A 16167-nucleotide genomic window follows, 5' to 3' on the forward strand; every position below is an offset into this window, starting at 1 on the left:
ATTTTTCTCTAAGAAGGAATATAATTGTGAGGATACTACCTTTTCTAGTATCTTTGACAGAAAAGGGAGATTTGAGAATCTAATCTGTAATTAACTAGATGTTACGTTCCACGTTTCTTTGGGGTCAAGTTGTGGTTTTTTAATGAGAGGCTTAATAACAGCCAATTTGAAGGTTTTGAGGACATAGCCTAATGACAATGATGAATTAATAATAGCCAAAAGAGGATCTATGACTTCTGGAAGCAGCTCTTTTAGTAGTTTAGATGGAATCGAGTCTAACATACATGTTGTTGGTTTAGATGCTTTAACAAGTTTATACAATTCTTCATCTCCTACAGTAGAGAATGAGTGGAATTGTTCCTCAGGGGATCTATAGTGCATCTGATGCAATACTGTAGCTGACGGCTGCATGGTTACAATTTTATCTCTGATAGTATCGATCTTGGAAGTAAAGTAGTTCATAAAGTCATTACTGCTGTTGGGAAATGCCAACACCTGTTGATGCTTTATTTTTAGTTAATTTAGTCACTGTATTGAATAAATACCGGGGGTTATGTTTGTTTTCTTCTAGATGAGACGAAAAGTAATCAGATCTAGCAGTTTTTAATGCTTTTCTGTAGGATAGGGTACTTTCCCGCCAGGCTATACGAAATACCTTTAATTTTGTTTTCCTCCAGCTGCGCTCCATTTTCCAGGCTGCTCTCTTTAAGGCGCGAGTATGCTCATTATACCACGGTGTTGGACTCTTATCCTTAATCTTCCTTAAGCGTAAAGGAGCAACCGTATCTAAAGTGCTAGAGAAGAGAGAGTCCACAGTTTCAGTTACATCATCAAGTTGTTCTGCGCTATTGGATATGCTGAGGAACTGAGATAAGTCAGGAAGATTATTTATAAAGCAGTCTTTTGTGGTTGAAGTGATGGTTCTACAATATTTGTAACAAGGAGTTGGCTTTACAGCTTTAGCTATATGGAATATACAGGAGACTAGATAATGATCTGAGATATCATCGCTCTGCTGCAAAATTTCAACGCCACTGACATCAATTCCATGTGACAGTATTAAATCTAGGGTATGACTTCGACAATGAGTAAGTCCTGACACGTGTTGTTTAACACCAATAGAGTTTAGAATGTCTATAAATGTTGATCCCAACAAATCTTTTTCATTATCAACATGGATATTAAAATCACCAACAATTAGGACTTTATCTGCAGCCAGCACTAACTCCGATAGAAAATCAGCAAATTCTTTAATAAAGTCTGTATGGTGCCCTGGTGGCCTGTATACAGTAGCCAGTACAAACATCACAGGGGATTTATCATTAACACTTGTTTCTTTGGATAACGTTATATGAAGTACCATTACTTCGAACAAATTATACTTGAAACCCGACCAAAGAGAAATATTGAAAATGTTGTTATAAATTGTAGCAACACCTCCCCCTTTACCTTTTTGACGCAGTTCATGTTTGTAACAGTAATCTTGGTGTGTAGACTCGTTTAAAGTAATGTAATCATCTGGTTTTAGCCAGGTTTCTGTCAAACAAAGCACATCTAGTTTATGGTCAGTGATCATATCATTTACAAGAGCTTTTGTAGAAAGGGATCTAATATTCAATAAACCAAGTGTGTTTATCTGTATTATATCGGTTTTTTATTTGTTGAACATCAATTAAATTGTTACTATTACTTTGGTTTGGATGTTTTCTGTATTTTCTAGTTCGGGGAACAGACACCGTCTCTATAGTGTGATATCTAGGTGAAAGAGTCTCTATGTGCTGAGAATTAACTGACTTCTGTGATGTGAGGCGGCTAGCAGACGGTCGGTTTAGACGGTCTGTCTGCTTCCTGACCTGGGCTCCAGTTAGTCAAATATGAACTCTAAGACTATGTGCCATATTTCTAGAGAGAAGAGCGGCACCACCCCAGGAGGGATGAACATCATCTCTTTTCAACAGGTCAGGTCTGCCCCAAAATTTTTTCCAATTGTCTATAAAGCCTATGTTATTTTGCGGGCACCACTTAGACATCCAGCCATTGAGTGCCGACAGTCTGCTATGAATCTCATCGCCACGGTAAGCAGGGAGCGGACCAGAGCATATTACAGTGTCTGATATCGTATTAAGTTCACACACCTCTTTAACATTATTTTTAGTGATCTCCGACTGGCGAAGTCAAACATCATTAATTTTACTGAATTTACGTTTAGCATTAGTCATCACTTTTAAATTTGCCAAGATGTCAGGCGCTCTGGCTCCCGGTAAACAATGGACTATGGTGGCTGGTGTCTCTATTTTCACGTTCCGTACAATAGAATCACCAATCGCATCCAAAGCAGTATCTACAGCCCTCACATTCTTACTGTCCTCAATTAAAGTTTGGATGCGTGTCTCTAGTTCTAAAACCTTCTCTGTCTGCCTAACTATTGCCATGCATTTATCACATGTGAATCCCTCGCTGCTGACAGAGACAGATAAACTGTACATGTGGCAAACAGTGCAAACAACAGTAGCAGGAGGAGAAGCCATTACTCACCGTGATTGATGAATGATACCAACTTAACTTACCAATGTTGTTTGATGAACTTGTGAAAAACGGAGCGAGAGAGAAATGAAAATGGAGCGAGAGAAAAAGAAAAGAAAACAATAATAGGCGCGAATGGAACTGCGAGCGACAAACTAACTGGCTAACGAATGCTAATGCGCTGCACGTGCGCTACACTCGCAGTTTTAAAAGCAAACGATCAAATTAGTTCGATTAGTTTGAAAGGTAACACCAGAAATATGATGGGAATTAAGTTATATTATCACTTTAAAGAACGGAGTGAAAGTACGGTAGAGATTCAATAAAAAGCAAAGCTACACGGAGCTACAATCGCAAACCTCTCAGCAGCACAACAGACAGGAACAGACTGAAGCAATCCTATTCAACACAAAAGAAGATACTTATGTGGGTAACTAAACAGCTGCTGGTCCCCAGTAACTTAAAAAAAATACTCTCAAAGTCATTGGGGACCAGAAACTCTTTGGTTGCCCACATTCTTCAAAGTATTTTCTTTTATGTTCAACAAAAGAAATAAATTATTACAGGTTTGGAACATCTTGTGGGTGTGTAAACGATGACAATTGTTTTTAATTTTTGGGTGAACTGTCCCTTTAAGTCACAGTTCACCGTGAGCGGACTATTCTGTAATTTAAGGGACGACTGGCAACCCTAAACCGGTGGAATATCGCCGTGACGAACTGTGCGATTTTGGCCATGATTTGGTCGTCTGAGGCAATCCTAAAAGATTCCTAGAATCCTAGGCTAAAATCTGTAGTCTTTGATCGCTGGTTTGACATGTTCACCGACAGCCGATTAATGGCTGTTGCGATCAAATTTCACCTCGACGAAATTCTGGCAGTTTCAGACGATTTGGCGCACAGTCCTGCAGTGTGACTACCCCTACGATGAAAGTCCAACTGTCTCCGTTTTTCAAGACAAGCTATGAGCAGAATTAATGCTAGAGAATTATTCTATCAGCCATAAACTCCGGCGCTCCCATCCTCCGCTCACGGAATTCATCTGATATGTTGCCTTTTCTATATAAACACTGGTTGTGCCGCTGTTTTCATGTGGGTGTGTGAGCTGCATACATAAATATGCCGGTATTGCCGCCGTTCATATACTTTTCATGATAGCCAACATTTCGGTCCCGCGTGGAATGCAGTTCGCAGTCACTGGACGTGTATGGGTTGATAATGTAAAACTCCGGACAAGTTTTCTTGCGCGCAACCGTTTTTACCTCGTCTTGACTGTCGTGCAGTCTGTCATTAATGATAACTGTGATCTCATAGTGTGACATTATCATCATGTTCGCACAGTCTGACAAGTACAATCCTAAAAGACTTGTATCCTATCCAATCCTAAAAATCGCAGTGTGAGCCCGGCTTAACATCTGCTGGAAATTCAGGTAAACATATTTGCGTGCACGCGCACATCCCCAGTTAACACGATCCCCAGTTGATCCATAGCAGCGTTATTTTCTCGTAGAAATACTTTGGAAACATGTCACTTAATTATAGTGAATACAATGTAAACGATCAATTCTAGTTTAAACGCTGCTTAGAAATAATACATTGTAAATGTGTTAACTTGTGATTTGCGTTCACTAGCTGGTATTTTATTTTATTATGCCATTGTATATAGCCTAAGACGTACCTCGGCGTTACCCTGGACCGATCATTAACATATCATGATCATCTAAAGAAGATAGCAGCCAAAGTCAGCTCTCTAAATATTCTGCTCAGTAAACTGGCCGGCACAAGTTGGGGTGCAAGGGCCCGGACATTCAAGACCACCTGCACTTGCTCTGTGTTACTCAACAGCAGAGTACTGTGCACCAGTCTGGTCCAGATCATCCCACACCAAGCTAGCAGACGTTCAGTTAAACACGTCTATGCGCACAATCACTGGAACTTTACGTTCTACTCCACTACCATGGCTGCCAGTTCTTAGCAACATACCACCACCGCATCTCCGACGACAGGAGGCCACTGCCAAGCTGCTGACTAAAGTCCAAGCGAATGACAAGTTGCCACTCAACTCGGACATCACACTGCATCCAGCAGCCCGCCTGTCATCGAGAAAACCTGTTTGGCTGGACCTGCCGCCAGAGGATATGACAGCCAATTCGGCATGGAGTGATGAGTGGGCAGCAACTGATGTCGTGAACCACTCCCTCGTAGCTGAGCCATCGGTCTGCCCTCCTGCTTCGACCTTCCTCGACAACACTGGTCAATGCTGAACCGATTTAGGATGGGACAAGGCCGATGTGCAGCCAACCTTGTCCGGTGGGGCCAAGCCACCAATCCAAACTGCAGCTGTGGGGAACCAGAAACCATGCAGCACATTGTCAACGAGTGCCCGCTGACTCATTTCAACGGCGGACTTGAGGCTCTACACCTGGCTGAACAAGATGCTGTTCTGTGGCTGGGCACGCAATGCAAACGCTAAGAAGAAGTAACAATGTTTGGATTTCAAATAAAAATAATGGATAAATGTTGTGTTTGTAGTAAACAGCCACGGATCAGTTGCAGACTCCTGTGTGAAAGCACAGTCAGTGCTGCTTCTGCACCACTTATACATGGACTTCATACGCACTGTACTCAACAGTAAAATTAGTTTTTGGCTAGCAAACGCAGAGGTCACAAGTTAACACAGGCATATTCGAAAAATCAAGTATTCAAACTACCTTAAATCTCAGAGTAAAAAGAAGCTTGTGTACGAAGATCCATATGTATCAGTGTGGATGACTAGCTAAATGTGATTGCACCTGTCGTATACTAACATGAACTATTTTATATGGGTTCGAAGCTGTGTCAAGCTGATGTTGTGATATTATACTTATTTTATATTCTCATGATTAACAGTGTGAACAGTTAGCCTCATACAGTCCATGTAGCCTACATATCAACTGCAAATATATTCACAAGCAGAAAATAACTTTATATATTTTAAACTTTTAGAATTAATCGGCTAGTGAACGCAAGTCACCAAGTAACACGTTTACAAAGTAACATTATAGCATTTATATGCGGCTTTTCGACTACAGAATAAAACGGATTTGGGTCATGTTTGATCCGCTGGCCCTTGAGGAAGATATTGAGCTCCCGTTTGGCTTGTGCATTGTGGAGGTGGAAGATATTGGATACCGTCTTAGTTACACTGGGTTGGAGTCGCCACCTACTGAGGAAGTCCACCATCAAATCCATGTCCTTGTTCAGTATGTTCTCGACCTCGTCAAATGTCCGATGTTGGGTCCCAATGCAGATGTCATTGGCGTAGATGAATTTGCGGGACTGTGTTGCTGGAAGATCGTTAATATAGATATTGAAGAGACTTGGAGACAGAACAGACCCCTGTGGGAGTCCGTTTGCTTGTTTTTTCCAAGAGCTGTTTTTGTCTGCCATATGTACTCGAAAACGTGTCAACATTGTTACTGAAAATGCTTTTTCAGCATGGTGATTTTTTTTTTTTTACAGTAATACAATCTTTCATAGACGTGTTTAAACACAATAAATATAAGAAACGCATTCAATGCTTTCTACTTTTGCATTTACTTCTAGATTTATATATTAAGTTGCTCAAGCAAGTGGCAAAACATTTAAACTACTTTTCTTAATATTCACAAACATTCTAAATTAAAACTTACCATAGACAGAAGCAGTCAGCTCTACTGTATTTTCTTTTGCATTTAAATCTTTATTACAAGCAATCCGGCAGTTTAGTGTTGTCAAGAGACCCGGTACTTCGGTACCAAGATGGTACTAAAAAAATGAAAAAATTACAGTAACGGTGGTACCGAGTACCCGGTCAACCCGGTTCTTGGAATATATACATTTTAGCATAATTATATATAATATATAACTATTATCCTAAGATGAAACATTATAAATAGCTTGTATGTAAATTATATACATTATTAAGACCGGACAGAGTGTGATTTTTGTGTACGTGTGCTTTCAGTTGTTCCTATATTTAGATTAAGTTTTAAGATGAAAGTGTTAGTGAATCATGGTTTGTTTGGGAAAACTTTTGTATGCAATTTTTGCTTTAAATCAAAGTATGTAATGTTGTGATTCACCTCGTAGCTGGTTGGTTTGTATTCAAGTTTCCGCCACAAAACAAAAAAATAAAATAAAACTCATGTTCACAGAAGCTGAATTTATCACAATTTAATTTCAGTAACAACTGTTGGGCAACTCAACCAGAGGCAACCGGAAATTGGTATGTCTGATAGTAAAATCGGTTGTCTTTATCAATATTTTTTTTGCATTATATGCCAATGTTGACCATTCAAAAAATGGAAAAACATTTAAGTTGCTTTTACCCTCCTGTAATTTGGCTCCGATTCTCAGGTGAAAATTGTCATTTTGACCCCCTTCTACAAAATTTTGGATTGCTCAGTAAATATACATCCATGACATTTAATATTTTGACTTTCATCACTATACATGTTTATCTTTTTTTAGAAAAAAAATATTGACAAAATGAAAAATTTGAACAGGGGAATTTTCTAAAATTTTTGATTTGACATGGAATGACCCTGTTGTATGTTTTGCCAAGAGTGAAAGATCCCACAAAATATTGTAGTTACAGTAAGAGTGATCATTTGTGATGTTGTTCAGTCAGAGGCTGTCTCATTCTTCATTGGTGTGTTCAAGGAATTTCAATGAGTCTTTATTCTGTGATCCCCTAAATTCAGGGGAAGTAACAGAAACTGCTGTGTAAATGTTCTCAAAGTGTGGTTTCCTTTGCTCTGTTTGCAGGTGAACTCAGAAGAACATGCTAATGCCGAGGGTGAGGCCACTGTGTGGACACGCATCATCCCTGAAGAAATTCTGGGAAAGATCTCAGGGGTGAAGGAGGTTCCTGCAGAAAGGATCACAGTGTGGATTGATCCACTGGATGCCACTCAGGAATACACAGGTCTGGTGCAACTCTTGATTCCTAATGTAAATTAGTTCCCTTTTTTAACTGCAAGCATTTCAGGAAAGATGCAGGAAGAAATTAAATATCTTGAATCACATTATTTATGTAGGCTATCTTTGTTTGAGTTGTTTTTTTGTTTTGTTTTTGTTTTGTTTTTAATTTGTAGTATTATTTTGTAAGTATTGCTGTTATGGTACAACTACTATAACAAAACTACACTATAACTATAGTAAAAATGTTGGGACGTTTTTTAAATTTGAATAAAATGAAAACTAAAAGAATTTCAAATCACATGAGCCAATATTTTATTCACAATAGAACATAGATAACATAACAAATGTTTAAACTGAGAAATGTTACAATGTTATGCACAAAATGAGCTCATTTCAAATTTGATGCCTGCTACAGGTCTCAAAATAGTTGGGATGGGGCATGTTTACCATGGTGTAGCATCATCTCTTCTTTTCAAAACAGTTTGAAGACGTCTGGGCATCGAGGTTATGAGTTTCTGGAGTTTTGGTGTTGGAATTTGGTCCCATTCTTGCCTGATATAGATTTCAAGCTTCTCAAGAGTTTGTGGTGCTCTTTGACGCATTTTTCATTTAATGATGCGCCAAATGTTCTCTATAGGTGAAAGATCTGAAGTGCAGGCAGGCCAATTCAGCACCCGGACTCTTCTACTATGAAGCCATGCTGTTGTAATAGCAGCAGTATGTGGTTTTGCATTGTCCTTCTGAAATACACAAGGCCTTCCCTGAAATAGATGTCATCTGGAGGGGAGCATATGCTTCTCTAAAACCTTTATATATCTTTCAGCATTCATAGTGCCTTGCAAAACATGCAAGCTGCCCATACCGTATGGGCATGGGTATTTTGCATGATAGAGCTTTAGTTGGCATCTGCAGATGGCACGGCGGATTGTGTTTACCGACAGTGGTTTCTGGAAGTATTCCTGGGCCCATTTAGTAATGTCAATGACAGAATCATGCCGATGAGTGATGTAGTATCGTCTGAGGGCCTGAAGACCACGGGCATCCAGGAAAGGTCTTTGGGCTTGTTCCTTACGCACAGAGTTTCTCTGAATCTTTTGATGATGTTATAAGCACTGTAGATGACGAGATTTGCAAAGCCTTTGCAATTTGCCGTTTTTAAAGTATTCCACAATCTTTTTACGCACTCTTTCACAGATTGGAGAGCCTCTGCCCATCTTTACTTCTGAGAGACTCTGCCTCTCTAAGACATCCCTTCTATAGCTAATCATATTACAGACCTGATAACAATTAACTTAAGCAGATGGGAGTTTTACTTACTCAAACATGTTCTGAGGGCAGAAAGGAAAATGATTGGTTCACAGATTCAAGTCAAGTCATCTTTATATAGTGCTTTTAACAATACAGATTGTGTCAAAGCACTTAACAGTATCAAATTGGAGGATAGAGTGTCGGTAATGTATAATGATAAGATTAAACACTCAATTTTCTCAATTGTCAGTTAAAGGCAATTCATTATTGAATTCAGAGATGTCATTGTCTAGCTCAGTTTAGTTTAAATAGTATCTGTGCAACCAAATCGACGATAATCGCTAGAAATTCAACCAATGAAATTGAAGCAGAGGAAATTTGAACGTTTGGAGGAGGGAATACTTCAGACAGATACATTACTGTAGCTTTGTGGGAGGCATTTATTGCAATGTGAGTGAATTTACCATGTATTTTAATGAAAAAAATAAAATAAAAATCTCTAACCTTTAGTGAGATAAATAGCGAACAAAGATGTACAGGACAAATAATCATCGACTAAATATATCATGTAGTATGCATTTTCATTAGACTGCTTCATCAGTCAATCACCAAAGCTGCTAATGAGGTAACTGGAGTAAAACATGCTTTTCCAATACTACCGCACTGTCCATGAAACCGATATGAGCGACAACAGAACTCATTCAGATCTCTGCCGTAACATTTCATCAGCCAGTTAGCGTTAGCATTAGCATTAGTACTGCTCTTAGGGCAGGAGTACTCAATATTCATATGTCTGTTATTTTTGCTTAAATATGCACTGCTCTCAGGGCAGGAGTACTCAATATTCATAGTACTGTTCTTTTTACTGAACTATGTGCTGCTATCAGGGCACGTGTACTCTATTCACATTACTGTTTTTTTTTTTTACTGAACTATGCACTGCTCTCAGGGCAGGAGTACTCAATATTCACATTACTGTTATTTTTACTGAACTATGTGCTGCTCTCAGGGCAAGAGCACTCAATAGGTCCGTGTTACTGTTATTTTTAGTATACTTTGTGCTATCCTCTATGACCTAACCATTGTTCATTTTTTTAAACAACACATTATATCAATCATGAAGAACATTCAGTAAACATGGCTGCCAGCTCCCTGGGCATTCTTGACTGTTGTAAAACTGAAGCAAGTTGTCCCATAATATACAGTGTAGTGTGCACTGCGTAGATTTTATTTATTTTTATATATATATATATATATAAGCTTCAGTAATGTATCATGTGGTAATTTAATTGTCGTCCGAATCCACATCTCTGAGAAGAAATAGATTCAAAACTGTTTAAATCCTTTTTGACCACCGTTTAACATGATATACTAACTGTTGTACTTTGCATGCATATTAATTACTGAAAAAAAAAATACTGAAATGCTAGAAAGTATTTACAAGAACAATATTTCATAACTGCTCTACCACAACAGTTGAGTGCTGATAAGAACAAAAAGACCAGAAAGCACGTAAACATTTGAAATAGGTCATTATTATGGCAGTAACAGGTATACAATACAACTTTAAAATATGTATAGGCCTACAATTACATACATAAAAATGTAAACCAAGCAGCTTTGTTTACCTCATGTAAATAAGAGGTTGCATTAACTTATTTCTGCTAATCTCCACATTTTTAATGAGACCCATCATTTTGAGAGATACAATTTAACTATAGTGGGTCTATTTTCCTATTTTTAAACCAGAGATTTAAATAAATAATGCATAGTATATTATTACATTTAAATTTATTTATTATTCCAAGCATATGACATTTTATTTACAGTATAGCAGACAACCATGCAACTTGCCATGTCAGCAGTGCATTCCTAGGTTCATATGATCACACATCTTGCTTCTCCACTGTGAATAAAGCATCAAATCCATGAGTAAATACATTTTTACATATGTTCACATGAGAAACAATTACCATCTGATAGGTCTTCCGTCAGAGAGTTGACTTGGTGATACATAAATGTGATTGCAAAAGATCCCAGTGTCAATCTACAGTATGTGCAACCACTTAATGTCCTCATAGTCTATTGCAGTTGCACTTGTAATTTAAAAAATAGCCAAAATGGTTTAGTTTTTTTTTCTTCTCCGTGTTGTTAATGTTTCATTCAATGTCTGTTGTACAGATTGTTTGTGTAAGAACAAAATGAAAGAAATGTTGATTGAAAATAATCAGTTTACAGGTCCGATATTACAATAAAATAATCAAGTATAATTATGACTTCTTTCTTTTTTTTATACAATTACAAACAAATCCAGAGAATTAAATGCATTTATAATACACAGGAACATTTCACAACAAAAAGGTGTAGCAGGTGTATCATTAAACTGCCGTAGTTTGAACGTGCTCCCTTTAAACCAGGCCCTAGGCCATTGGTCGCCTTGCCAGATATCTTCTCAAAGTCAGTTTCTGAAAGTCTCCAGACGTGTTTGCAACGTTTTCTTGCATTTGAAATGCATAAAGAATCTGGTTTCAATTTACACTGATAGTCATGGAAAAAATAAGTATAATAAAATTAAAACAAATGTGTTTTATCTTTTGGATATTGAATCATGAACATCCTCATTTTCTTATTTTTCCTGGACCACTTCATTTTGTGGAGCAAACTTGCATACCAGGAACATTACATTACTGACCAGCTCACTGCACAGCATCTGAAATGTAGCAGTGTAAACAAACATAATTACTAGTAAAATCATAAGATCAAAGATAAAAAGCTATTTTACAATGCATAATATTTGAGGGGGAAAATAATATGGGAACTTCAAATATCAACAAGATTCTCAACTAAAACTAGAGGAACTTTTCCAAGTATGGACCAGTGATGGCTTCTGCAAAGAGAAGAAAAACATCTCTGTTACGTATGTAACCCTCGTTCCCTGAAGAAGGGAACGGAAACGTAGTGTCAAGTGACTTATGTAAATGGGATCTCGCCCCAAAAAGCCCAATCACCTTCGAGTGTTAACAAAACAAGCCAATGACAGTTGGCATGTGTGTTTCGCCATGCACACCCCGCCCCACAGCGCGGGTATAAAAGGAGAGCATGTGCAAACGCACATCAGTTTTTCGCTGAGGAGCCAAGACTGTGCGCCCCGGCCGTGTAGCGGTGGTACAGCAACTGTGGCAACGGGACGTTACGTCTCCATTCCCTCCTTCAGGAGGGAATGGACCAAGACGTTCCCTTTCAGTCAGTCACGTTCGATGTAACGTCAAGTGACTGACGTAAATGGGATCCCTATGAAAACGCCACTATTGCTGACCCCCTCCAGTGCCCTGCGGAAGCCAGCAAGTCCCCCCACACCAGTTGGGACGGGAGATAGGACAGGGCTTAGGCAGAGATGACAGCCACTGCTGTTCCATACAGTGGGTATGGATAACACTGGGAAAGCGTACCCAAGTAGGGGAACTCTACGGAAGCCACATCCTGCATAAAGGAGGTACCATGTGTAGATTACACATATGGACTGGCCTAGGGCAATACTACATATGGAAGTCTCTGAGGTAGACTCAGCCAGCCTGGGGTGAGATCAATACACAGCAGAGATGGCAGAAGGTCTCTGCTAGGGAAAGACACGGGCTAACTACACATATGGGATCACCCGAAGGGGAATCGCTACACACGGGCACCTAGCCCAGCACAAAGGCTGACCTTGGGCAAACACACAAGTGCTGGACCTGGCATCTGGCGCTCCGCCACGTCTGACTGCCGAGGGTGCGGGAGGAACTTCAACAGGGTTCACCAAGGGGAACTGAACTGAGCAGTAAAAGTGCACATATCCGGTCCGTAGAGGGGAATGGCGCAGCAAGTGTGATCGACACCGAGTGGGTCTGGTGTTACTGGCCACCTGAGGCGAGTACACGGGAGGACACGGCCTCTAAACAGAGATTATAGAATCTCGCAAACATGTTAGGTGTTGCCCAGCCGGCAGCTCTACAGATGTCTGCTATCGAGGCGCCCCGCGCCAATGCCCAAGAAGAAGCAACGCCTCTCGTAGAGTGTGCTCTTACTCCAAGGGGGCACGGCAAGCGTCGGGCCTGGTAAGCTAGGACTATAGCCTCCACTATCCAGTGGCCAAGTCTTTGTTTGAAGACAGCCTTTCCCTTCTGCTGTCCTCCGAAGCAGACAAAGAGATGGTCTGAGGTCCCGAAGCTCTGCGTGCGGTCCACGTAAACGTGCAAGGTGCGGACAGGAACAGAGCAGAGCAATGGTTGGGTCTGCCGCCTCCTGGGGCAGCGCTTGCAAGTTCACCACCTGATCCCTAAAAGGCGTGGTGGGAACTTTGGGCACATATCCAGAAAGAGCGCTGCTTAAGCGTGCTGAAAGCCCAAGCACGAGACACAGCAATCGTGACCGTCAGATGAAGCCAGGAAACGACCACATCCAGAAACACACAAGCGGGAAGCCATCTTTAAAAAGACGCTTTTAGATATTGCTCTTTTAGAAAAAACACTCTTTTAGAGAAAGCGCTGAAGTGCCCAGGGGAGGTTGCAGCGAGACCGTGGTTTGATTGCAGCACGCCGTGAGAGAAGCAGCAACACTGGATCGGCAACCCCCGTTGACGCGCCGTAACACCAACGCCGAGACTTGCTGTCTGGAAACACTCGGAGATTCGCTGAAAAGGCTCAGCTCCGAAGCGAAAAACGTATAATAATAATAATAATAATAATAATACCTTTTATTTATAGGCGCCTTTCAAGACACTCAAGGAACCCGTACAGTAAAATACAAAACATAAAACACAAGCATTATAACATTTAACACATCAAACAAGCAAATCATTAAACGCTATTCTAAACAAATACGTTTTTATCTGAACTTTTAAAATGGGAAATTGAGTCCAGCTGGCGAATGTGCAAAGGTATAGTATAATAGTTATAATACTATTATAACTATTAAGGTATAATAAGGTATAATAGTTCCATAACTTCGGCACTGCACAACTAAAAGCCCTACCACCAAAGGAAATCATCTTGAACTTTGGATCAGACAATAAGTCTGCAGAAGATGATCTCAAAGAGCGCAAAGGAGTATACAAATGAAGAAGATGTGAAAGCGAAGAGCAGATGTGCATTTTCCGAAACACGCACGCCAACTGTCATTGGCTTGTTTTGTTAACACTCAAAGGTGATTGTGCTCTCGGGCGTGATCCCATTTACGTCAGTCACTTGACGTTACGTCGAACGTGACTGACTGAAAGGGAACTACATGAAACAGTCACAGTCAATGGCAGGTTTGTTGTCATTATAAGCATGTGAAAATGTAAATAAAAAATAAAATAAAGTAGTTCCTTGAATCTACAATGCAGCATAAAGTGCATTTGTCAGTTCTCCAGGACTATAGACAGAAACAATTATGAATAATATACAGAAAACAGATAACTTATCTGTGTGTAGTTACCAGTGCATATGGAATAAGATAAATATACAGTTCATTTTAGTTTTTGGTAAACCATCTGCAAGAAATACTACTAGAAAACATAAAACTTATAACATGGAAAAAGTACCTCGGCAAAAGTCAATAAAGTTGTACAAATATGAATTGTAAAAGAAACCAATTCTTTTTTTTTTTTTTTTTAAATTTACCTCATCAGGAAGCTGCTGATACAAAGGGAATATGGCCCAGATTTTTTTTTTTTTTCTTCCCAATTCTGGTCTAGGGCTGGGCGATATGGCTGAAAACTGTATCACGATATCAGTGTTTCATATCGGTCGATATCGATAATTATTGATATTTTTTATGACCCATTTAAAATAATGGGTCATAAAATATTTATAAATAAGGACCAGGAAAAAGATATATTACATTGAAACATTTTTATTTTAAACTTAACCTTCCTCTGATCATAATCCCCTCAGTTATTAAGACAGAAATGTAAACAACCATGGAAAACAAATAATTAAAATGTAAACATAAGTCTAAAGTCACAATGAACACTTAACAATTATCTCTTAACATTTAAGGTGCAAAATGAAAGAAAATGTAAGAAATGTTTAATAAAGTGTAATAAAATAGTGCCAAGTTTAGTGCTAGGAAGTTCACTAGCTATTCACCTTCTGGTGAATAAAGTGTTTTTAAAATATGTGCAGTGTTTTGTAAACATAAATAAAACTGAGGTAAACTGAGATACAGCTGTAATATAAAAAAACAAACCTGATACAGTACAGTAACATTGTTTGAAATATAAAACCTGCAGAAATATGAAAAAGTAACTCTTCAAGTTATTCTTACTCTAATCATATTTGAAGTTGGTGGTCTGCTGCTTGTGCGGTGTTGCAGCTACAGATGTTGTTGGTTGAATACGGCTGTGCTCCAAAGGGTGAGCGCGGCTAAGGTGGTACATCAAGTTTGTGGTATTACCAGTCTTGGCGGGGACGACGGTCTTGCATAATTTGCAGACGACATTGGTCTGACTACGGTCAGACTTATAATATCCAAAAAACTGCCATACTGGCGAGCTGACTTTTCCTCTTTTATTTACAATTTCCTCGCTCGCTGCGGCACTCATTTTCTGCTTATGAAAAGGAATCCAGCAGACCAGCACGAGACAACGATATGGCGCAACCAAACTGATACCGTTACATGATTGGCTGTTAGTGTGTCACTCGATCCCTACGTTGCTAGGTTACCAGAGAGCAGTGCCTTTGTTAATGCAACCTCTGTTTTCTTCCGACAAAGAATAAAAAATATCGAACGTTTTATCGAACACATTTTTTATTGATATCGATCACGTGTCTATCGCGATACATATCGTTATCGTTTTATCGCCCAGCCCTATTCTGGTCTCACTGTCCTGAGGAAAAAAAAAAAACAAATACACATATATATGGGTACAGAGCATTATTATTATTATTATTATTTGCAGGCAAGTTATATTCTACAAATCAGTTATAATCATTTTGTCTTAGACTTCTGTATTTTCAGCTACATGCAGTTTAAACCTGGAGTGCCCAGTCCTGTTCCTGGAGATCTACCTTCCTGCAGAGTTCAGCTCCAATCCTGATCAAACACACCTTTTAAAGTGCTCTTGAAGATCTTAATTAGCTGGTTCTTGTTTGTTTGTTTGATTAAAGCCTGAAACACACTGCACGATTTTCAGCTGTCCCAGACGAAAGACTGCCTTCGTGAAGCAATCGCTGCAATTTCTGATTGGCCACGATTGTTTCACGATGCCAATCTTTTGTCTGGGACAGCCGAAAATCATGCAGTGTGTTTAGGGGATAAGGCTGAAGCTGAACTTTGTAGGAAGGTAGATCTCTAGGAACAGGATTAGTTTAAACCAAGGGTTTTAAAATTGTTCCTAGAGTCTCTCAGGGTAATCCAAGGAAACCAAGGAATAAGGAAAACATTAAAAATGTACAATAATGTAATAAAATAAAATGCTTGAGGTGGTTTCTGG

At 39.3% G+C, this 16167-nt stretch overlaps 1 protein-coding gene across 8 annotated transcripts in view; it reads left to right on the plus strand.

Moving 5' to 3' along the window:
* Positions 1–16167, plus strand: part of bpnt2 (3'(2'), 5'-bisphosphate nucleotidase 2) — a 58568-nt gene that overhangs the window by 17730 nt on the left and 24671 nt on the right. For all 8 annotated transcript variants that reach the window (XM_058744554.1, XM_058744595.1, XM_058744561.1 and 5 more), the window contains exon 2: positions 7311–7470. In XM_058744554.1, the coding sequence (XP_058600537.1) occupies positions 7311–7470 (160 nt within the window). The remainder of the gene's footprint in view (positions 1–7310; positions 7471–16167) is intronic.

Source organism: Onychostoma macrolepis, chromosome 02, assembly GCF_012432095.1.
Source record: "Onychostoma macrolepis isolate SWU-2019 chromosome 02, ASM1243209v1, whole genome shotgun sequence".
Classification (NCBI taxonomy): domain Eukaryota; kingdom Metazoa; phylum Chordata; class Actinopteri; order Cypriniformes; family Cyprinidae; genus Onychostoma; species Onychostoma macrolepis.